The sequence below is a fragment of the Microcebus murinus genome, chromosome 22, assembly GCF_040939455.1.
Source record: "Microcebus murinus isolate Inina chromosome 22, M.murinus_Inina_mat1.0, whole genome shotgun sequence".
Lineage (NCBI taxonomy): Eukaryota > Metazoa > Chordata > Mammalia > Primates > Cheirogaleidae > Microcebus > Microcebus murinus.
Window position 1 is genome coordinate 20,538,679 of NC_134125.1, and position 24,200 is coordinate 20,562,878.

The 24,200-nt window shown below is 53.7% G+C and overlaps 1 protein-coding gene across 4 annotated transcripts in view; it reads left to right on the top strand.

Moving 5' to 3' along the window:
- NF2 (NF2, moesin-ezrin-radixin like (MERLIN) tumor suppressor) overlaps positions 1 to 17,487 on the top strand; it is an 86,155-nt gene extending 68,668 nt beyond the window's left edge. For 3 of the 4 annotated variants that reach the window (XM_075996692.1, XM_012763865.2, XM_075996693.1), the window contains 2 exons: positions 1,400 to 1,565; positions 14,659 to 17,487. In XM_075996692.1, the coding sequence (XP_075852807.1) occupies positions 1,400 to 1,565; positions 14,659 to 14,709 (217 nt within the window). In that variant the 3' untranslated portion in view covers positions 14,710 to 17,487. Of the gene's footprint in view, positions 1 to 1,399; positions 1,566 to 4,096; positions 4,142 to 14,658 lie in introns of all 4 variants that reach the window. The other variant, XM_012763866.2, reaches the window with a different exon arrangement.
- The last annotated feature ends 6,713 nt before the right edge of the window (positions 17,488 to 24,200 follow it).

Genomic DNA, 24,200 nt, shown 5'->3' on the forward strand with positions numbered 1-24,200 from the left:
CCGTGGCGTCAGCCTAGCTCACAGCAACCTCAGCTCCTGAGCTCAAGCAATCCTCCTGCCTCAGCCTCCCAAGTAGCTGGGACTACAGGCATGCACCACCATGCCCAGCTAATTTTTTTCTATATATATTTTTAGTTGACCAATTAATTTCTTTTTATTTTTAGTAGAGTTGGGGTCTCGCTCTTGCTCAGGCTGGTTTCAAACTCCTGACCTTCAGCAATCCTCCCGCTTCGGCCTCCCAGAGAACTAGGATTACAGGCGTGAGCCACTGCGCCCAGCCTGTGTCCTGCTTTTTACAGTTTGTGTTTTGTTAGTTTTAGTCTGTTCCAGGTATTATGACAAAATACCATAGGCTAGGTAGCTTAGCTTATACACAGTTCTGGAGGCCAGGAAGTGCAAGATCAAGGCACTGGCAAACTCAGTCTGGTGAGAACCCTCTTCTTGGCTCATAGATGGCATCTTCTCGCTGTGTGCTCACGTGGCGAAAGAGGACAGGTTCTCTGGGTCTCTGGGGCCTCTTTTATAAAGGCACTAATCCCATTCATGAGGGCTCCACCCTCTGACCTGATCACCTCCCAAAGGGCCCACCTTCTAACACCTTCACACTGGTGATTAGGTTTCTGCATGGGCATTTTGGAGAGACACAAACATCCATAGCACTTATTACCCTTGCACGTGTTGGCAGTCCATATACTAGCCACGATAATCCCTATGGAATGATCCTTGGTATTTGGGTTGCATGGTTTCCTGGCCATGCCCTTATAGTTGGACACTTTGTGGGTGGTTTCCAGATTTTCAGCATTATAGATAATGTTGTTCAGTGTATTTACTGGCAGGTGAGGTTGGGGGAATCTTTTTCTTTCTATGTTGGCCGAGCGAGCTTCTGTCATCTTTAGGAGATGAAGTCTTAGAACAAGTGGAGGTTTGGCCATGGCCTAGCAAAAGAGGTCACTTAATGATTCTGAAAGCCAGTACTTAAAAAAAAAAAAGCTGTCATTTGAATTACTGCTCCAAGAAGGGTCGAGACAAAGAGATCATTTTGGGTGCCAGGAGGCTTACTTAGTTTATGTGTTGTCTTTTGTGCAGAACTAAAGCTATTTGTAACAACTGGTGTTTGCAGAGCACTCAGAGTTTACAGAGGGCCTTCCTATGCTTTCTTTTATTGAATCCTGACCACACAGCCCTGTGATCATTATCCCAATTTTACTGATGAGGAAACAGATTCATAGCAGTTAAAGGAGCAGCCCAAGCTCCCACCACCCATGAGTAGTCAAGTGGAGACACAAACCCCAGGCCTCAGACCTTAGATCCCATGCTGAGCAGCTCGTGGGTGATGGAGCATCTCAGCGACGTCCCACTGTTGCCTGAGTCCTGACATGTGCCGTCCCCTTGCTGGCAGAGTGGAGTACATGGAGAAGAGCAAGCACCTGCAGGAGCAGCTCAACGAACTCAAGACAGAGATCGAGGCCTTGAAACTGAAAGAGCGGGAGACAGCTTTGGATATCCTGCACAACGAGAACTCTGACCGGGGCGGTGGCAGCAGCAAGCACAATACTATTAAGAAGGTACCAGAGTCTTTCTTGTATTTTGCTGATCAGGACAGTCATTAATGAAATGTGGGGTTGGCATCTTGTTTCCTTAGTAGCCGAGTCATTAGACTGGTTATTTTTTATATGTACTTAGTTGAGGAAATTTTTTGACTCATGCCAGAAAGGGAATTTAATCTGCCAATGACTGTGAACCCATTGGCTTGATGGAAGTGGAGCTTGTGTTAAAAGCTTTGATGTAATGAGTCCCTGGTACAGTCTGGGTTTTGAGCCATCATTTAGCGGTAAAGTGGTTCTGTCTGTAAGCCAAGGGGCATTATGCCTAGGGAGCTGCCTTCCTTAATGAGAAAGCAAAATGACATAGAGGCTGTTGAGAATGGACTTTTCTCCTCTAGTCTTTTTGTGTCTTTAAGTGGCAGGGACTATAAAATTCTGTTCTTGATTCAGAAACCAAGTTCTGAATTTTTAACCTTCTTTTTAATACTTAAGAGAAGGTATCTAGGACAGCCTCAGTGTTTTAAAAAGATGAGACTTCATTATGTTACAGTTTTGTACCTTTCTCTACTAGTATTTTGAGTTTTCAGCATTTTAGAGATTTTTCTCTTTTTTTAAGAGACAGAGTCTGTCTCATTCTGTCACTCAGGCTAGAGTGCAGTGGTGTGATCATAGCTCACTGCACCCTCAAACTGCTAGACTCATGTGATCCTCCTGCCTCAGTCTCCCGAGTAGCTGGGATCATAAGCATGCACCACAATCCCCAGCTAACTTTTCTGTGTTTAGTAGAGATGGGGTCTTGCTCTTGCTTAGGTTGGTCTAGAACTCCTAAGCTCAAGTGATCCTCGTGTCTCGGCTTCCCAGAGTGCTAGGTTTACAGGTCTGAGCCACCGTGTCCAGCCCAGGTATATTTTTTTAGAGACAGGGTCTTGCTATGTTTCCCAGGCTGGTCTTGAACTCCTGGCCTCAAGCAGTCCTTCTACCTCAGCCTCCCAAAGTGTTGGAATTACAGGTGTGAGCCACCATACTGGGCCTCATAGAGATTTAGAAGCTAAATTCCATTCTAATTATCAGCCCAAGAGCATACTTCTCTTATTTGGGCCTAGCAGAAGGTCCTCTCTTACCAGTTAAAACTCTGCTCTTAACTGATAGCCCAGGATCAGGTTAACACCTATGAAATAGGTGTTAATTAAGATAACTCTATTCATTGAGTTTAGAAAATAGCTAATATGGTTAATTTTTTACTCTTTACCATAATCTTTAAAATGGTCTCCCAGTTTAAGGACTATCTCTGTTTTCAGTAGTTAAGTTGTATCTGAAAACTACAAGAGATCTGTGTCTGTCTGCCATCAAGGAGTACAGTAGGGAGCCCTGACTTCTATCTCTCGACTCCAGTTGCAGCTGGCGCTGGGTAGAGAATTCCTTTCAATAGTGTAACCTAGAAGAAAAGGTGTTTCCACATTCTTCTTTCCTCTGGCTTCTGTAATTTACTAGGTTTCCCTTCCAAAACAATTTAAAAAAATTTTTTTTGAGACAGAGTCTCACTTTGTTGCCCAGGCTAGAGTGAGTGCTGTGGCATCAGCCTAGCTCACAGCAACCTCAATCTCCTGGGCTCAAGGGATCCTACTGCCTCAGCCTCCCGAGTAGCTGGGACCCGAGTAGCATGTGCCACCATGCCCGGCTAGTTTTTTTTTTTTCTATATATATTAGTTGGCCAATTAATTTCTTTCTATTTTTAATAGTAGAGACAGGGTCTCGCTCAGGCTGGTTTGGAACTCCTGACCTTGAGCAATCCGCCCGCCTCGGCCTCCCAGAGTGTTAGAATTACAGGCGTGAGCCACTGCGCCTGGCCTTTTTTTTTTTTTTTTTAATTTTTAGAGACAGGGTCTCACTCTGTCACTCAGGCTGGAATGCAGTTTTGCAATCACAGCTCACTGTGACCTTGAATTCTGGGCTCAAGCAAGCCTCCCGCCTCAGCCTCCCAAGTAGCTGGGACTACAGATGTACACCACCACGCCCAGATAATTTTTTAGAAAATTTTTATACAGTTGGGGTCTCACTATGTTGTCCAGGGTAGTCTCAAATTCCTGACCTCAAGTGATCCTCCTGCCTTGGCCTCACAAAGTGCTGGGATTACAGGCGTGAGCCACCACAACCTGGCCCCCAAATAAAATTATTAAACATTTACTAAAAGGGGGAGTTAAAGGGAGGCCTCATCATTAAGGAAAGAGGTACAACAATGACTGGGTCAGTGAGTTGGTCAGCCCTTGAACTAGCTGCCTAAGACACCCCACCCCATCCCCTCACCCCTCACCTTGTCATCTGGGCACCAGGAAAAATCTCATCTTTCCTGCTGCTGCTGCTGCAGTGAGCTGAACCCTGGCCACAGGGACCTGGAGTGCTGCAAGCTGGAGAGACCCCTTTCCAAGCCATTAAAAACAAAGTCACTCATCAAGATTTCAGGCCTGTCTGGGCATTTTGCAAATGGCATGTGTGGCATTGTTGATATCACAGGGTATGTTTTTGTTTTTCTTCGTTTTATTTTGCTGGTTTAGCCTCAAGCCCAAGGCAGAAGACCTATCTGCATTTGAGCCCTCAAAGTAGGTTGTTGCCAGGTACTCTGTATGTGGTGATGGTACTGCCTCTGTGATACTAACCATGCATGAGCTTGCCTGTCTCTGTCCTTGGGCCACACTCAGCTCTCCCGAGGGCAGGTGGTGCCTGGGTACTGGCCGCAGCATGCTTTGAGTCTGAAAGCAGGCGTTGCCCGGTGGGGCCAGACCTACCTCCAGGGCCCCAGAAGGCGGCCTCGTTCTGAAAAGCATGTCATGGGGCTGTAGAACTGGTCATCCTTCCCATCTTGTGTCACTGTCGGGCTGGGGAAGGTCATGGCTTCTTGTCCAGTCAGGTGTGTCTAAAAGTCCTTTGTGTTGGTGGCATACTCCTTAGATAAATAACCCTAGCATGGAAATGGGGTAAATTTGGGTGCTTTTAAGACTGGTGTCTTAAACTCAAGATCAAGACCTTTCATGTGTTGATAATCTCTGAAGACCCACAGTCACACCTGGTGGCTCCTGGTCATGGAATGAAGAGATCGCCTATGCTGGCTCATTTGCCTTTAGAGCTTCTCCTGACTGTACACATCCCTCTTCTTTTCAAGTAAAGCAAACACAGAGCACGGGGGTCTGGTATGTGAGTCTGGACTGTGTGATCCATCACTGCTCGGCTGCCTCTGTCGGCTACTTCCCAGGGTGGAGTGGAGCTGTGGTCAGAGCAAACTCGCATTGAGCAGCGCAGTCACAGGCACCCGGGCCAGAGCGGTCAGTGGTGGTTGAGTGCATTAATTGAATGATTGCTGCTTTTCTTCTGCTACTGTCGTTATTCTCCTAGCATGCCTAGGCAGTGGAGAGAATTTATTTTGCCCCATGATAAAATGTCGTCCTGCCTCTGCTCCTCACCTAACCCATGCCAATGAGCCCAGCACCATCAGATAGTAGCGAGGGACATGTCCTTTGGAGTCCTCACTGTAGCTTTTGCTACTAGAGTCGAATAAGCTCATTGGAAGTTTCCTGCCAAAAAGAGACCTGGTATAAAATAGATCCCATTTGTGGTTGTTATCTCAGCAAGAGAGGTTATTAAAGTCCTGGATAGATCTTATTATAAGATGGATTTGAGCTGTCAGTGGTTCCAAGAATCCATGTCATGAACCATGATTTGTGTGTGACACTTTTATTTAGTAGGCTCGTTTCTTCAGCTTTCTCACTCCACAGTGGTGTTTGCACCCCAACACCAAGCAGCGCACGCTCTGAGCAGGGCAGTATGGCCAGCATGGGCTTGGGCAGGCCATGTGGGTCATCGGCTCGAGTAGTGACCCCACAGCACCCCTCTCTTGGTTTACTGAACTTTGTGGTTTCTACAGGGGCAAACAGAAAATCCTGCTTTGTTTCAGTTGGTGCCATTAGATATTCCCTACATGGGACTGTGCTCTTCAACCTCAGCATGATTTCATCTTCTTTCTATAATGATGCAGAATGTTTAAATTCTTTCAGGTCCTGAGTTTGACCATCAGTTCTTACTGAGCTGTAGACAAAAGAAGTCTCAGTTTTAGTTAAATTTGCACTGCTTCTAAGACACATATGGAAGCATTTATTCATTCACTCATCCTTTTTATGTCTTTTTTTTTTTTTTTGAGATAGAGTCTTGCTCTATTGCCCAGGCTAGAGTGCAGTGGTGTCATTATAGCTCACTGCAACCTCCAACTCCTGGGCTCAAGAGATCCCCCTGCATCGGCTTCCCAAGTAGTAGTGACTATAGGTGCATGCTACCATGCCCAGCTGCTTTTTTTCTTCCACTTTTTGTTGAGATGAGGTCTTACTATGTTGCTCAGGCTGGTCTCAAACTCCTGGCCTCAAGTGATTCTCCTGCTTTGGCCTCCCAAAGTGCTAGCATTATAGGCATGAGCCACTATACCTGGCCTATTCTTTTAATGTCTTGATGTGAGCTTGTTTTCAAAGAAGATCACCAGGCTCCAGTTAATCAAGAATTCTGATTAATCAAGGGTTAATAAAAGCGTAGAATTGGGCTTTCTTTGTTTTTTTTTTTTTTTTTTTCGAGACAGAGTCTTGCTCTATTGCCCAGGCTAGAGTGCAGTAGTATCATCATAGCTCACTACAACCTCCAACTCCTGGGCTCAAGTGATCCTCCTGCCTCAGCCTCCCCAGTAGGTAGGGCTACAGGCACACACCACCACGCTTGGCTAGTTTTTCTATTTTTTGTAGAGACAGGGTCTTGCCATGTTGCTCAGGCTGATCTCATATCCTTGGCCTCAAGCAGTCCTCCTGCCTCAGCTTCCCAAAGTGCTAGGATTACAGCCATGAGCCACCGTCCCTGGCCTGGACTTGGCTTTTAATATGACAGGAGTTCTCTCAGTATGACTAGATTAAATAGTGGTAGTTTTTGCTGCCCATGAAGTTCAATTGTATTCTCTAGACTTTGGCTGTCCCTGTGGCTGGTGACCAGGATTGACCAGCCACCTCTCTTAGCTGGGGTGTCTCTGGGGTCATGCCTACTCTAGTCTAGGCGGATGCGAGACTAGCTAAAGAGAAGACCACTTCAGGCTTGGAAGTGTGAGTGTCTAGATGTCGAGGACGGAGTTCTGTCTAGAATGGGCATGAGAGTTGCAAAGGCTGGTGATGAATTGGACAGTTTCCAGTGTCCTAAAAGCTCATTAATCTGGATCTAAAGCAGCCTGCATTGATTTTTGTTTTGTTTTTAATGTTTTTTGATCATAGATTTCTTCAATGAAAGAACAGGTCTCTTACCTACTACTTTCAGTCTTCTTTTGCCTCGCCGAGAGCTCTTAGAGTCTGATGCGGTTTTAGGTTACCACTGCTCTGCCACTTCCTTTCTCTAGAAATCTGCCTCTCTCTTAGGCTTGTGTTCACCTGTAAAAGGTGAATAAAAATAATCCTTACCCCCCACCTCCCAGGATTGTTATGAAGATTAAATTGGGGAATGCACATGAAACAATGTATGGTAAGAACTCAGTAAGGGCTTAAAAATATAAAAAGAAGCAAATCTGCTGTGAGCCCAAGGCAAGGACGAAGGCAGGCATCAGGGTGGCACTGCCACATTTGTGCACACAGCTGTGGTGAGCACAGTCATTAGTTGTAGTGAGTGCTATGTGGTTGGAGGTGAAAACTTTTAAAAAGCCAGAATTAACTTTGGTTCCTTCTAATATTTGGTTTGAGTTTGCAAGGGCATGTTTTTCTCCTCTTGCTAATCTTAACTCCCTGCATTTCCATTTTCCCCAATTGATCCGTGTAACTGGTTTGGCATTTGCATCCAAGTCAGAGCAGCAGGAGCGATCAAAAGCCACCCTGGGGAACCTGGTTTCATTTTATTCTCAGGAGTGACACGTGGTCCTGTGTTCCTGGCGTCTGAGCCTTCTGAATGAGGGGCGTGAGGTGGGGGACACACAGGGTGCCATGGGCCTGAGCTTCTTGCCCTGAGAGCCACAGTGCTGATGACAGGAGGTATGGCCTCATGTGACTTAGCTGTGCCACCACCCTTTAGAGACGAAAATGTGATCCTGGAATATGCACACTTCAGGGTCTTGCTTTTGTCCCGTCAAGGAACCAGGTATAGTCTCCTGATCCTGAGCTGGTCCAAGTGCCAGCAAACAAAGTCATTGTTTTTTTGTGCCCACAGTCTCCAAGGGAGCACAGGATTTCAAACGAAATTGACAGAGAAGAATTCATGGGATTGGTGGAGGAGCTTAGAAAGCTTATTTCATTAGTAAATGGTTTGAACCGTCAAGGTCCAGCTGTGGCTTCCACTGGTGGAGGAACAGGAACAGAGGAGCCTTGACATTTATTTGAAGCTCTGGCCTCCTCTCTTGAATCAGAAAGACATAAATGTCCAATGTCATCTTCAATGTGTGTGGACTCCCCTTGGAGATTCAGGGCTGGTGAAATGAAGTAGAACACTTAAAAAACACCCAGGGAAGTGATAAATCACAGGGAGAGATTGCATGTGCGTGAAAGGCGTCTCCCACAATTAAAACAAGCAGCCAGAGCCTCCAGGTGACCTCTGTTCTGCATCGCCAGCCTCAAAGGTGGCTGCTAAATAGTTTATGTTTAATATGTAGTTAATACGCCCAGCCCTTCTTGTGACCCCAGTGGGCCCCAGAGTGGCTGTGCTTGCTTTAGAAAGTGGGCATTGTCTGTTAGATCGTCCTCACCCTGACATAAAAGGCAGCACACTGGCTCCCCACCTCCAGAACCTTCCCTTTGTTGTTGCTGGAACAAGGTAGAGGTGGGAGGGAGGAGGGAAGAAAGAGGAGTGGGGAGTGTGGTGGGGAGCAGGGATCAACAGGGAGCAGTAGCAGCACCAGCTGTCGGTGTGGAGCACGTAGAAGAAATTGCCAATTGCCGTGGCAATCTGAGCTCTTCCTCTCAGCTCTCTAGAAGCACATGCAAGGCATTGGGAGCTGAAGGCTGCTCTTAGGAGTGCTCTTCCTGCATGTGACACCTTGGGCTCGTCCCTGAAGGCCACTCCTAACACACAATTTCTAGGTGTCTCGTAACTGTTGAGACTTACAGTTTTCTTGCTTGTTTCTGGTAGTTCCAGATAGAAGATCCTACCAGCTTCTTTTCCAAAAGACTATAACCCAATCCTCTTTTTTGGATGGGAGACTTTACCCAGTCAAGCAGTTGTTCCTTGGGAGGTGTTGGAGAGCCTACAAACCTGTCTTGCCAGCGTAGGATATTTTATGACCATTTGGAAGTGCCTGAGGACATTATCGGGCCTTATTTGATGCAGTAAAACATTGCATTTGGCCCCTCGGCACTGAAGATCTGTTTCAGCGCAGCTCTCCTCTGGCACCTGATTTGTTGCTGCAACTGTGGGAGGAAAGAGCAGGATGCAAACTCATTCTGCAGGCTCGACGTTCTGTTCTTACGATCCTTGCCGTGATTTCTCTTTGATATTGGCAATTTGAAAATGACATCAGTCTTTCTAGACCTTTTTCCTAAGGCACTTGCTCCGAGTGCTCGATAGATACCATTTAGCTTCCGCTTGCCTGGCGAGGTGGAGCGGGCTGATGAGTGCATTTGTCAGGTAGAAGAGCAGTAGCGAAGGGGACACGGGCAGACAGGTTACCAGGCGTCTATCTGCTGCTCTAGGTCCCTAAAGGATTAAACTCACGGTCCCCCCTGGGTTTTCCCTGGCAGATTTCTCTCTAGAGCAGACAAAGTAGCTAATACCAAATTGGATTTGTTCTTTGGGATGGACTTGGCCTTTCGTTCCACCTGTGTGTAGGGATACGTGTGTGGACAGCCCTCTCCCCGTGTACATCCTTAGATGGCATTTGGTTGCAAGCTGTCACTAGCAAGGCTGCAGAAAAGCGTAATCTGGCCACTTTGCACAGCTGCCCACTTCACTGGCCCCTCCCCCTCGGCTCTACTTGGGAAGGGGGAATGTCTGTCACACCTCAGACCAAAGATTCTGTTGGAATTTGTTGCTCCTGGCTTTGGCTGTCACCTTCCTGCTCCAGAGCCTGCTTTCTCCCTGTGGAGCCTCGTGCCAGAGAATCTGCATGTCCTTTTGTACTCCGCCCTCCCCCGTGCCTTCATTTTCAATATGTAGTGGCGGCAAGAGGAAGTATAACATGATTTTAGGGCTCGCATTTCAATTCTGCTGCATTTTTATGGGACAAGCAGAGACTGAGCGCCTGGAGTTATTAGGTTAGTATCTAAAATGGGTTCAGTGCTGTGGATCCTTTTGTTTAAAATGAATTAGACACCCCCTCCCACCTTCCTCTCTCCTCCCTCGGGATGAGGGGATGAGCGGATTGAGGCGAGGCCCCCAGAGACTAGTTGAAGGAATCCTGGTGCTCTGATTAGTTTTGTTCTCCTGCTTAATTGTGCAGCTTCCTTGCTCTCTGCGCTGTGAGCCGCTGTGAGCTGGAGTGGCTCAGTGTTTTGTCCCCCTCCCCCCGTGCTTTAGGAATGAGATTATCACAATGTGGCCGTGTGAATCAATTTTCTCTCTGTGCTGATGAAAGTGTAATTCATTCTTAATCAAGCAGCCTTGCTGCCGCGGGCTCTGTGCCGGAATACATCTAGTTCCCCTCCCAGCACTTTGGGAAACGATCCCCCAAAAGGACTTTTAGAGGAGAGCGGGAGGAGAGGCGGCCTTGCAGCACCTCATGCGGTGGCTCTCCAGCAGGGGGCACTCTTGAGGGCGGCGTTGGAGGAGGTTTTGTAGCTGGGAGCCTTCTGGCGGCCGGCAGTGGAGCCCTTCTCACGGGGGCCCTTCCAGGCTTGCTGTCTCCAGACCCGGCCCGTTTCTCATGAGCATCTCACGGGCTGCTGACATCCTGTCGCAGCAGTGAGCCAGAGTGGTTGAGTCTGCATGTTGCATGCCTGGGTGAGGCTGGGCACCAGGTCCTTCTCCAGGGTGGACAGCAGCCACCCTCCTCTGTCTTTTTGAGGAGACAGATGTGTCTCCTGAATCTGAACTTGTTTAGATTGGGTGGATGTGTCCGCTTGTGTCATGCCACACGCCGTTTGGGGAGCGTCAGGAGGCCTAGTTCTGCCAAGTGGCTCCCTCTCCTGCAGGGCCCTGTCAGTCACGGGCCCCTGACAGCTAGACGGAGAAGCTGGCAGGAGGAGAGGGACTCTGCCAGGGTCGAGTCCCCGTGCTGGCCAGGAAGCAGGAGCCAAACCCTAACAAGTAGATCAGAGGCCTCATAAGATAAAAACAAAACCTTGTGGATCTGCGGCAGAGTAAAAAAAAAGGAAGTTTGTCTCCTCAGAATGGAATTGGATTAGTGACAGACTTGAACAGCCGGTTCAGTCAAGAGAGAACTTAATTCCTCCTGTATTATTCACACTGCTGATTCTAATCAAATGTGAAGAGACAGCTGGAAGAGAGCAGCAGGTCAGCACCACGCCTGGTGAGGAGTCTTCGTGTTCCTTTAGTCATCTTTAGGGAACCGGCGGGAGCTCTGGGCCGCAGCCGTCGAGCAGGCCTGCGCTCTCGGCCTTCCCAGAGGCGCTGGGCCCGGCTGCCAGAGTCCTGTGGTAGGTCCCGGTCTGGATGCAGTGGGAGTTCCGAAGGACCAGTGTGCGGCAAATGTGGTCACCCTCGTTCACCAGAGCTCTGTCCCCTTGTCCTCAGAAGGATCCAAAGGAGGTAGACCAGGCTTGGCAGCTCCCAGAGTGACACAGCCATTGTCCTCAAGGCCCTGGCTGTGTTAATATACTGCTCCAGGACCCGCTGCAGTTCTGAGACGTCTTCCTGCATGGCCCTGGGGATCCTCCCTGGCCGTGTGCATTTGAGGGATCCTCTCCCTCCTGGAGACCCTGCCCCCCAGGCAGGCAAGGCCATATTGCTTCAGTTCTCAACTCACAGTGCGACATGGGACGAGGTGAGGCCATTGGTCAGACCGTCTCCAAGGCACCTCTGGCGCCGGCAAGCGGAAGTGTCGCTGGGCCGAGGGAGCCAGGCCGGTCGCTGAGCAGAAAGATGGGTCAAACACTGACATGGGCTGTGCACCTTAGGGTGTAAGAGGGTTGCAGGGAAACCAGGAAACTTGTAAGCTGACTTTCGTGAGTTTAAAAAGAAGTCCCGCAGAGGCGGAGTTTATTTTATGAAGGGCTAGCTATGTGCTGTTTCCTGGGAGCCTCGCCTTATCTTTTATGACTACCTTCTGCCTCTAGCTGTGCTGTAAATGTGACTGTCAGCAAGCTTTCTGGAAGTCTCTGCCTGTTCTAGAAGCAGCAGGTGGTGCAGGGTCCCACAGGTGAGGGGAGCCTGCCCGCTGGAGCTGTGGGGCAGGAGTGCAGGTGGCAGAGCTCTTTGCAGTGCCCGAGGGCAGCTTCCTGAGCAGCTCTGTAGCCCGAGGGCCAATGGCTCCCCTGAGCTGCTACGGGAAGGAAAGAAGCCCAAGTCTCATCTCGCCGCCTGCCTTCCCCGCCTGCTCTCCAGAGTGAGCTGGTGCCCTCCCGCTGGGAGGAGGGCATCCTGGCGTCTGAGATAAATGGCACTGCTGAGGTGGAAGCAGGCAGAGGCCAGGGTGGCTGCTGGGAGGGCTCCAGCAGCAGGGAGTGGCCTTGTACAGTAAACCCTTCTGACTTCAGGGTTCCCTTGCGATTGGACCTGCCAGGAACGGTACAGAGAGGGTAAAGGGTGCGTGTGGCAACAGCCAGCCCTGCCTGCAGGGCCGGGTTGGTGGTGCCAGGAGGCTCCCAGGCCCTCTGGCAGCAGCCCTCGCTGATCAATGTAGCCAGGTCGTGGCCGCCTCCGTCTCGTGGGTCTGCCTTTCTCTCTAACCACGTCAGTGCCTTCTGGAAGCCTGGCACCCCCTCCTTTTGCCATGGCCACATGTCTGTGGGGCTTTTCTACTTCTGCGTGGTCAGCCCATCCAAATTCCTCTGTACTTTTCCGTGGCGCTGAGATAACTCCGGTTCCTGCGAGGTAAGCGCCGGCTCAGCCCCGCAGTGCAGCTGGGGTGGGGATCGGGAAGCGTCCCGCCCACCCGGAGAGCAGTTTGCATCCTAACAAGCACATGCTCTAGTAACGAGTCTGGTGCTGCCTGCACTGCCAAAACCCTCCCCTGGCACCTTGAGGGGACAGCCAGCACGCTCCTCGGGTAGAGGATCCAGGAATTCTTGGAGCCAACATTGTACAAATGGGCAGGAGCCTCTCAGAGGCCCCCACAGCCTGGGCACCCTGCCTGGGGAAGTGGCCAGGCCTCTCGGGGGCATTGCTTGCCCTGGCTCAGAAGCCACAGAGGCCAGTGCCACGTGTGACCCTGCCATCGCCCACACTCCTTCCTAATGGGCACTCTGCTCCCCCAGAATGAGAGGAGCCAGAGCTGGGGGGAGGGAAGAAACGTGACACTGCTATTAGTAATAACAGCTGCTGAGTTCCCACCATGCACCAGGCGTGGGCTGAGCGCTTCACACGCGTCCCCAGTGTCTCCGCATGTCACCCCGTGAGGAAGCAGCTGCTGTTACCCCGCTTCGTGGTGGGGCACTGAGGCCAGAGGGAGTAAGTGACCCACCTAGGGCCACACAGCTGGTCAGTGGCCCCAGACAGGCCTTCAGTCAGGCTGTCAGTGGTGCCCGTGTCTGACTCGAAGTGGCTGTGGTCAGGGCCCTGTCCCCTGTCCTCTGAGAAGCTGGCCCAAGGTCTTCTCACAAGTGTGAGAGAAATGTGAGGAGAGACATCGGGTTTCACATCTTTAGATTTAAGCCTTCTCCCAAGAGGATTTCTGTCTCTATAGTTCTGTGGCAGCTGCAGCTTTCCTCTTTCTTCCCCAGTCAGCATCCTGGTCCCCATTATCTCAGGGCACAAAACTCCTGGCACTTGTCCTCCGATTGCATTTAGGAAGAAACCCCTCCAAATGCAGGCCTTTCTAGATGGACCTGGCTCAGCGAAGGAGCGCGCTCTGGACGCCGTCGAACCGGGCTTTCCGGCAGGCTTCTGAGAGCTCAGACGCCTCCCTACATTCGGCTTGTTAGTCAGGAACTTCAAGGCCAAAAGATTTGGCAGGATGTAAAGTGTTGCTCAAGCTGTCTCGCTCTGAGCACACTAATGCCGCCTGTCTTTTGATGGTGAAGTGGTCGGGGTGGAATCTCCCCTTTGCGGAGCCGCGGACGGCACTGAGGACTTTTCACATTTAGAGACTGCCAGAGCTTGAGAGGATGGGCCAGACCATCTAGCCCACCCCATGCTTACCTCCTGAGAAGAGGGCTCAGAGAGGTCAAGAGTGTCCACTAAGGCCACACAGCAAGCCTCCCTGCCCCCCGGCTCTCCTCCAGGAAGGCCCAGAGCTAGACATGGAACACAGTCTCGCCCAGGGTGTTGGTCTCAGGAGTAGAGCAGGGAGCAGGGCAATGGGAGAGCGCCTGTGCCAGAAGCTTCTGTTCTGGAAGATGCTGGGAAGTGGCCTATGGAATCAGAGGCTTAGGAGGTTGCAATCGCCGGGCAGAGCAGGGCAACACCCCTCTCCCATGCCTGCACCCAGCCCTGCTTGGAAAGCCTGTTGCCACCCAGCTCGTGGACAGAAACCCTTTCTTAGCTGTTGGGTCATGGGCTAGTCTGTTTGGGGCCATCTGGGGAACCAGGAGTAGATGGGACAAGCTCGTCCTCATCTGACACAGGCCTGCCTTGCCCGAGTTCATGTCACCTTGCTCAGACATGACCCCAGGGCATGAGGACCAAGATGCTTACCCTGCCAGGACCAGTGTCACCACAGACAGCACACCACTGGGGCAGCTCAGAGACTTTTGTAGATGGGACTGTGAGACTCTGTTAAAATACGCAGGGATCCCCATCCTATGTGAAAAGGTGACATTGATGACGTGTTGCTGCTGACTTGTCTGTCCACCAGCCTTCCCTCCTGGCATGTACTCATTTGTCACCTCCTAATTTGATTTCCTGGGCAAATCTGGAAATGTATGTGGGATTGACTGCCAACTTCGTGAACATCTGAACAGTCTTCCCTTCCACTCTCAACCGATGGGACCCAAGTGATAGAGCAGGGGACCCAAGTGATAGAGCAGAAATCCAGTCCCCTCTCAGCTTCTTCTCTGCTCTCTTACAGCTCACCTTGCAGAGTGCCAAGTCCCGAGTGGCCTTCTTTGAAGAGCTCTAGCAGGTGACCCAGCCACCCCAGGAGCTGCCACTTCTGCTGCTCCCAGCACCAGCGGGATGGGCCGGACACCGTGGGAACCATCTGTGGGGGGCTGGCTGTGGGCTTCCCTGGGAGCTCCAGAACTTTCCCCAGCTGAGTGGACAGTCCAGCCTCCTTTATGTGCAATTGCCTTGAACTATGACCCTGCAGAGCTTTCTGTCATGGTGTTCTAGTTCTCCTGACCCGAGTCTCTCTGTCTTCCTTTGTCCGATGTGGGGTCCCAAACAAACCTTGATCCAAGGCGTGCAGCATGTGTCTTCCTGTCCAGTGCTGGCCTCCACGGCTTGTCTGGGAAGTGTGTAGGGGTGAAGCGCAGGGGCTCTGGGGGCCAGGAGGCTGGTGGCACCACCCTTACTTCCCCCAGGGTTCCAAAACGTCCATCCCCTCCATGGCTGAGGACCTGGCATGCAGCAAAGAAGCATAGCCCGGCTGAGCCCAGGCCCGGAGCAGCCTGCCGGCTGCTCGTGGTCGGGGAGCTAACCCGCAGCTCCTGGCGAGTAGAGTGCTGGGTCCCCGCCAGGCACCCCTCAGGCTGCGCTCTGGCTGCCAGCTGGAGGGGACTAGGTAGGGCAGCTGGGCCTGGGAGGGCTTTTAGGCAGAAGCTGTGAGGGAGGGCCGGCTGCCAGCCCAGGGCCCAGGAAGCGAGTGCTGCCCCTAGGTACAGCGACTCGCCCCTCCCCCGCCACCCACACCTGGGGCTGAGAGGCAGGCGGGGGCCACAGGGGTCTTTCCCATGCCTGCGGGGGCTGGGCACTCCCTGGGTCGTGCTGTCGTCAGAACCTGGCAACCCAGCCCTGACCTCTGAGGCCCCACAGGTACTTCTCTCTGGCCCAGACACCGAGCACCACGGGCCATGTCTGTCACTGATCTGTATCAGCCACCCGCCTGGCCATGTGCCAGCAAGCCCTTCCCAACCCACTGCCATGTCTGGGCCTCATCCCTCCGGGGCCTAGTGGGGTCCCTTTGTGCCCCACCCAGCACGAGCCTGATGCAGCTGTCCACTCACTCGGTGCTCGCACGGGCTGGCACACGACTCCCTCCGTGCCAGGCAGCAGCGGGTCACAGAACCACCCTGGGGACTCCCTCCTTGCTCCGGAGCCACCTTCTTGCCCTTCCTTTTCCCCACGGCTGGTGCTGCTGCTCTGGCCACCTGGAGCCCTTTACATCCTTCTAGGCAGGCCATCGTGCACAGCGGGTGCTACGTCTTAACTCGGTGAGAAGACGCTCATTAGCCGAAGACGGATGAGGGCTGGACAGTTCCTGAGGACAGCGGTGGTCGCTGGCAGTTCTGGCTGGCTTTGGAAAACTGAGAAGCTCATAGAGATCCTGACTTTTTCCTGCTGTCAGGCTGACCCAGCAGGGTCCTGGGCTGGCTTCTGCCTTCTCAGGCCACCTTGCCCTGAGGAAGCCAGCCCTGTGTGTCACCCCAGCCCTTGAGGGCATGCAGGGTGGGACTCTACATCTGAAACCTGAGTGGATGGCTGGGGCTGGGAGACTGTCCTGTATCTTCCTGGCAGGGAGGTGTCCTCAGGAGCCGGAGCCTGAGGCGTTTGTGCAGTGAGGTCTGGCTCGTGTGTGGCTCTGTCTCCTCATGCCGAAAGCCCATCCCTGAGTGTCCCAGTTACTTTCCTCCTGATCTGTAAATGTATTCTTTAACTATGGCTGCAGGGCTTAGAAGCATGATGGTGGTTTATAGAAATGATGTCAGACTTCGTTTTCTTATTCCTTAACTGCTGTGTGTACTTCCGAAGTCCAGAAATGCCAGGCCCTGTGGCCTCAAGGGAGCTGGCTGGCGCCTGAGCTGTGGCAGGAGCACGGGGCCTGGGGGAGCAGGAAGGGGCTGCGGGGGGCCAGCAAGGCCTGTCAGCCAGCGGCTCTCGTCCCCGTGAAGCAAGAGCTAGTGGCACTTCCCTGCAGACGATGAGAGGACCGTGGCCTCAGGAAGGTCTTGAGCCCCAGTAGCAGGAGAAAAAATGAAAAATTTGCTTGGTTTTTCAGAGACTTGTGCCTGTGGCTGAGGTGACTATGTCCTTTTTAAGTGAACGTTTTTAGAGCTCGGGAGCTTGTCACATCAGGAAGCTGTGAAGACCATTGGGAACAGCACCCTGGCCACAGTTTTTCATTACGAGCTTCTGAGAGTTCTTGAGCAGAGGTACTGCCACCCTGAAACGGTCGGGGAAGGCACTGCCCAGCTTGTGACACTCCGTGGGGCTGTGCTGTTGGCCCGTGGCTGTTGGGGACAGACCACCTCGCTTGTCTGGACTGAGGACCCATCTTAGCCCCGGTAGCGCCCTGGCCTGTGGCATTGACTGGCCCGCCAGGCCCTGCTAGACAACACCCCTCGGCATTACATAACTCTTCTTGAGTGACGGTGGCTTGTAATCTTAGGGACAGGTTTCTCTGTCTCCCTTTCTTTTCTTTTTCAAAAGTCCAGAGGCTGACAACCGGGAGGGTGACTAAGTGTTCCTTGCTGAAAGGTTGGGGCCCCGCCGCCCCTCCCAGGCTGCGTTGGCGGGAGACAGCCCTTCCCAGTCGCCTGGGGCCACGGCGGCCCTCCTGGGCTTTCTTTCAGGAAGCTCCATCCGTTTTCAAAGCTGCCAGAGATGTCAAAGGCCCTTCGTCCTGTGGGGCCTGAGTCCCACCTCCTGTCAGGGCCAAACCGTGGTGGACCGCTCTTTTCTACCCTGGGGGACGATTGTAATTTAAATGAGCATTTTAATAAAAATTCTAAGCTGGAAAGAGTTGGTCTCGGGCTTCCTCAGTGCGCTTGTCCCTCAGGACAAGGAGGCGGCGAGACGGGCTGGTGTGGGGCCAGCTCCCGTGGTTCTGTGAGGAAACAGGCCCTCGGCCCTCCCTGACCGCCCGGGCCCTCTACCGCAGCCCCTTGTGTTGGTGGCAAAAGGACGCTTCCTTCCGTGCTGATGATGGCACCCCTAGCGACACCTGCACCTGGGAACCCCCTTCCCCTTCCTGTGGGGCCTTTGGGGGTCCTGGCGGTGGTGAGGGCCCTCCATGGGGTCCCAGTGCCTCCATTTCCCCTCTCCACCTGGTTCCAGACCAGAAAACTAGGGTGCTGGACTGGGTGGCCCCTCTAGGCACTTCTGCTTCCGAGGGTCCCCATTCCTGGCTCTGGAGGGTGGGGACGTGCAGGGTCCCTGGGCCGGGTGCTGTTGGCAGAGGCACTGAGGCAGAGCTACTGTCACGGGCCTACACGACATTGCACTTGAAGTTGGAAACCATTACTCCAGAGCTTATGTTTCTTGTGTTTTGTTTCTATTTTTTTAATCAATAAATCTCCCTTATTATGACCAAAAACTACTATAGGATAACTCTGTCCCAAATCACTGCAGCCTAAAATCAGAGATTGAGGTGGCACCACGTGGTCATCAGGATTTGTAAGAGACCTGCCTGCCACACTTGTCAGAATACACTTCAGGTGTCTGTTGTACAAGCCAATAGGGAAGATCGCCCATCAGAATACACAAAAATTTCCCAAAATGTTTGAGTTAAACAACTAGTTTTTTATATATTTTGGAAAGCTGTTTGAAGTTGATAAATTAGAGAATTTTGAAAGTTTTCACATTTTTATTAGCTTTGAATATATAGAATTAGTAACCAGATTTTTATTAGATAAATAATATGAAACCTGTTACCTTCTCAAATGGAGATTGTTATTTTTAGTGGTTGGAAGCAGTTTGATTTCCTATGTAGTCTAAGCCAGAGAAAGCACTTCGAAAATATTGGTCATTTTAAGCTGTCCAGACAATATTTTTACCTAACCTTTTTGTAAAAGACAACCTCAAACACCAAAAGACAGTGACATGCTCACACTGAGATCCGAGGTCCCCATGAAGTAGGGTTAGAATTAATAATATCTGGCATTTGATATTGAGATCAGCTGAGTTCTTTGCTGGGTTTTGTTGCTTTTTTTTTTTTTTTAAAGTTTGTGGTGACCCTGCTGTGAACGCCAAGCTGTTGGCTGACCCTCGGTGCTTAATTGTGGCATTTGCAGCTGGTCCCACTGGATCCCTGAGCGATCATTCTGGCCTGGCTGCATTTGGTCTGCGGCCGGCCGAGTGGGGAGTGCCTGGCAGCTGTTCCCCAGGGCCACCCCCCCCCCAGCAGCCTTCGCCTGGAGGAGCGGATGAGGAGCCACCCACGTGTACTGAAGAGTTGGCAGCAGGACTCTGGGGGGAAAGGTATTGTGAGAAGATTGCTGCGACTGTGTCTAATCCAATTTCTTGCCCGTCTGGGGAAGAGAAAGTCAAGCCATCCGAGTGTTCTCCGTCTCCCTCTCAGACAGCCCGGCCAGGAGAGGCCCAGGGCTCCCCCCTCCCCTCCTGGGCCTGCGGGGCTCCCTGGCAGCCTGTCATCACTGCATTACCGCAGGATCCTGCGGCGGGCGCAGTCCCAGCTCTGGCTGGGAGACCGTGGCTCCTTCCAGGGAGACAGCTCGGGACCTCTGCGGTGACAGGGACAGCTGGGAAGGGGGTAACCACAGGCCGTTTATCGCCATGGCAAGGACTCGAGCTGACTCAGAGAGGAACCCCCAGCGTGTCCCCTCCCGGTTTCCACTTGATGCCCATTTCTCTCCAGAGTGGTGGCCCCAGAATAGCATGTTGTCTCTGAGCCGAAATCAGACATCTTAGGAGCTCGGCGGTGGGAGCAACAAGAGCCACCTCGCCCTCCGCTGAACCGAGCACTTGCTCTGGGCCGAGTGCCTGGTGTCCCCAACCCCTCCCCCTACCAGACCTCCTGCCCCCTCTGTAAGGTCACTGGGTGAGGGGACATTGCCAAAATAACAAGGAGAGTGGGAGACAGATACGCTCAGGTTTCTAAGAACCTGGACATACAGCACTGCTGGTGTAACTTACAAGTAACAGACAAACGGGAAATTTCTTTACAACCTGGGCAAACAGCGGAGCCCTCCCTGACACAGAGCTCAGACAAACCCGGTTCAAAGCCCTGCTCCGCCACTGACCGGCCACGAAAGCCCAGGCAATTGCCTAGCTTTGGGGTGCTGCAGTTGCTTCATCTGTAAAATGGGAATTTTATAGGGTGTCATGAGGATTACTAAAGCCTGGAAAGCACCTTTCCTAGAAGTGTGTCACCACTCGGGGTGGATGGCTCTTTTTCTGACTATTTCCTTTGGGGACGGGGCAGGAAGGAACAGAGAAAAGAACAATGGTGACCTAGAGCATGTCACAGCTCAGAAGGACCAGGCCTTCCCCACGTGGGCCCCCCTCACCTCCACCTGCACCCCGAGCTTAATGAACCTGCATCTGGGCTGTTTGTGTCTCAGTGTTTGCCCAGTGCCAGCTGCAAAGCCCAGGAGATGATAGATAACCCCGGCCTGGAGCTGCCTGGGAAGGATGTTCTTGTTTTGTCACATTAATACCCGAGGCTCGGGTCAATAATTTACTGGAGGCTCAGGGTGGGAGAGAACTGGGTGGGCCACACTGGGTTCTGCACTCAGGGCTCTTCCTTGACCCTGTGGGCACCTACCTGGGCTCCAAGAACCCAACTGCAGGTGCCCGGGAGGCACAGCAGTGACCTAATTTTCTCTCATCAGGCACAAGGGAGAAGTCCCCATGGAGCCTTGCCCATTTCCAATATAAATAATGTAATTCTCCCGCCTGCCCGCCCCTGCGGCTTGGGAGGAAGGGGCAGCCTTTGATCTGGAGGAATTAAGTCAGTAAACAAAGGAAAGGAGGCTGCTGAGGTGTCCCGGGCAGGCACCTGCTGTGCCGTTTACCCTGTGAGAGAGGAGTTAAATTCTGACGAATGGAATGGACGGATGGAGACAGTCCAGCCTCATGCCCGGCTTCCCCCGGGTCTCCCTTAAATCTCCCTTTATGCCCAGCTGACCCCGGGCAGTGCCTCCCGGGACCCCTGCCACACACCTGCCACAGCCTAGCGTGCGTGGCATCTCCTCCCTCGCCAGCAGTGGCCCAGCTCGGGCCCTACGTATTCCGAGGGAGACACGTGAGTGGTCTGGGGCCAGCAGCTTGGCCCGGGAGCCGGGGGCTGCGGAGGAGCTCCGCTCTGGGAGGGAGGGCCATGCAGGCAGACCCCTGGGACCGTCTGTCCCAGCAGAGGGCAGCTCAGGCATCCAGCTGGCCGTGGGCTCTGGTCCCTCCAGCTCTCTGCTTCCTGCTGTGTGGCCTTGAGTAAGTCCCTTTGGCTCTCTGGGCTTTCATGCCTCGGCTGTAGGAGGCCAGGTTTGGACCAGAGGAACTCTGAGGTCCCTTAGGTCCCAGTGCGACAGATTGGCCCCTGTCAAAGCAGCTTCACCTTCAGGGAAGCCAAAAGCGGAGTGATCCCAGGATCCCACTGGGGCAGCCACGGCCACGGCCACGGCCAGGAGCTGGGCTGGAAGCAGGTGCTTTGCAGGGACAGCCAGCCTGGCCTGTGTTAGGGGTCCCACCTCTCCCCTCCTTTCTCCCCCAGGCTCCTCTGGCACAAATTTGGGAGGGGCTGTTGTGCTGCCAGCGCTGCCGGGCAGGGGATGGCCAGGCCCAGCTCCTGTCGCCTCAGGTAGAGGCTGGGGGTGGCATGAGCCGCAGCATCGCCAGGCCTGCTGTGGCAGTTGCTGTGCCCTGAAACCCATGGGGGCCCTCCCTTCCTTGCCCACGCCTGCACCCTTCCCCAGCCCTGCCCCCAGGCTCGCTGAGTCCCTGAGTTCCCCAGGCTGAATCTATTAAGTCCTTCATATTAACCAGCAAAGGGGGAAACAGCCCTCTTTCATCTTAACTGGAGTGAATTTGCATTAACACCTGGGGAGTTCTGTTTGCCTTGAGAAAGCACATTGCTATTCTGAGCTGCACACGCTGTGGAGTTAGTCGCAGTATCCTGTTCTTTTATTAATACGGCTTTTCTCTCCTCCCTCCTCTTTTCCCAAGGAAAGGGGAGAGCGGCTGGGGATGCCAGGGCTCCCCATGCCACGTGGGAAGGTCCCCAGAAGTGCCAAGAAGGGGGAGCAGGGAGCAGCTCCCAGGTGGAGCGGGTGTCTCCCCGGGAAGGTGGTTTGCGAGGCTGCAGGGGCAGCCCAGACCCAGGGTCCCCTCCCTCGCCCACTCCCTGCTGTGGCCAGTCCATGCTGGGCAGTGGCTGGGGGGTCAGCCAGGCAGGGTTCAGGGACACGAGCCCACCGTGAGGAGCTCCTTAGGCAAGGAGGGAGGGGACCGGGGATGCCAGGGGGCCGGGAGCTCAGGGGTGGTGGGTGACGGGGCTTCCTGATTCACTGGCTGCTTTGGACTTTCTGGGATCTTCCGGCAACAGGACTGGCACCAGCCACTCTGATGTCCCGTCTAGGCGGGAGCCATCTACGTGACTTGGGGTGCTCGAATGTGCCCAGGAGATGTTGAGTCTGGGTGTGTGTTGGGCAAACCTTGGTTTTCAGGTCTCAGACCTGGAGGTGGAGGTTCTAGAAAGAACCAGACCTGGAGTGGGTTAGAGCCCCTCTCCACCTCGCCCCACCTCCCGCCTCCTGACCTTCGAGATGGGGAAGGGGAGGAACGCACAGCCGGCAGGAGGGGAGCAGGACAGAGAAGGGGTCCCCCGAGGACTGGAGGGGCCGTCGGCTCCCAGCACTGCTCAGTTAAGGGTCCGGCACTCCGACCGCAGGGTCGTGGGTCGCACAGATCACAGAGACCCGGGGCTGGCCAGCGCCTGCTGCAGCGAGAGTTTATTAAACGCGGCTGCCGCTGCGTGGTTATTGCAGTTCCCTGTTAGCTTGTTCTGAGTCAGTTATCAAAGGAGACAGCTCAGGGCTGGGGCCGGGAGGCGATGTGAGCCAGGAGGGGCTGTCACTCAGCTCTACCTCCACGCCCGGACCCTGTGCCCCTTTCTGGACCTCCGTGAACTGGCGCCCTGTGACGAAAGGGACAGATGTGTCTTTTAGGGGGAATGCTCCCAGCCCTGGGGCTTGGCCATTGTGAGTTGATAGCAGGCAGGGGGCTGGTGGTTACAAATGTCCCCAAGTGAGTGACAGAGTTTCAGCTGTCAGGCACAGCCCCTCCTCGCAGATGGGGGCCCTGGGCAGGCATCAGCATTCCACGGGCATCCCCAGCCCCTCTGGTGGCCTGCCCGCCCCCACCCACTGCTGGGCCCTTGCCTGGTGCCGTGGCGGCTTTCTCAGTGACATTTACCAGCTGGGAAGTGGCCGCTGAGATGTGAAATCAGTGTGGCCTGGGGCTAGCCCACTCCATTAGAGCCGGCTCAGCTCCACCGGGCAGGTCGCACGGGCTCAGGCCCTTCTCCCGGTCCCTAGCGCCGCCATGCAGTCAGTCCAGCACCCTAGCCTAGCTCAGGAGACCAGGCCCTCACAGGCCCTGTCCCCGACCCTGGCACTGACCCCGTGTGCATGGGGTCAGGGCCACAATGTCTCCCGAACGCCTACTCTGGCCAGGCCCTGAGGAAGAGGAAAATGACACCAACAGTGACCTGCGCTGGCCTCGCGTCACTGCGGTCCCTGGAACCCCAGCCTGAGTCCTTCCCCTCAGGGCACCTGGCTGTAGCCTGGGACCTTTGGGGGGCTCGGCGGTGGGGACACGTCAGGGAGTCTGGCCTGGGCTGGCCAGGGGCGGGGCAGGCTCTGGGAGGGGTGGTCTCGGTCCGGCCTCCCCCCAGCAGGGGAGGAGCTGGGATGTGGGGTTGGCTCCCTGGGGGGGAGGACACAGCAGGACCCCAGGTGCGGCTCAGGCGCCACCCGCCTCCTCCAGCTGGGGGACTCCAAGCAAGTCACTTCAGCCCTTTGAGCTCCAGTTTGCTCAGCTGGGTCACTGATGTTGCCTGGGATGAGTAAACGAGATAATGCACTTAAAGTGCTTGCACAGCGCCTGGCACAGGGCTGGCACCCATGATGCCAGGGAGCTCGCGCCACCGGGAGGGATGATGTCCGGTAACTGTCGCTTGCTGGGCAGGCCTGATCCACCTGTGACTTCCAGAGTGCCCGGGGCAAGCAGTGGCCTCGGTCTGTTCTCCTGGGCCCCTTGGTGCCCAGCACAGAGCCTGGCGCGCAGTAGGTGCTCACTAACACGTGGGGGTGAACGCTGTGTCCGTCTGCCCGTCTGTGGAACGAGCATCTCAGAGCCCGAGGCTCTGACCCCACTCCCTAGGCCCTTGTGTGATGCAGGTGAAATGACAGCCCGGAAAGCGCTTGTTTTTATAATTAAAATGCTGGGAGGAGGAGGGAGGAGGTGACTTCCCAGCAACTGGGCGTGGGGGCTGGGAGAGTCTGATGCCTGATGTCCCCCCCCCCGCCCCCGGCCAGCTGGTCCGGCCAGCTGAGCTGTAATCACCGCGGGGCCTGGTCATCACTCAGCCACCCCCCTGCCTCTCTGCCGGAGGGGCATCCGTCAAAGTCTCCTTCCCCTGACGGCCCAGACAATTAGGCAGACCTGCCTGAGTCGCGGCCAGCGCGGGGCTGGGCGCATCCTCCGAGCCAGCCC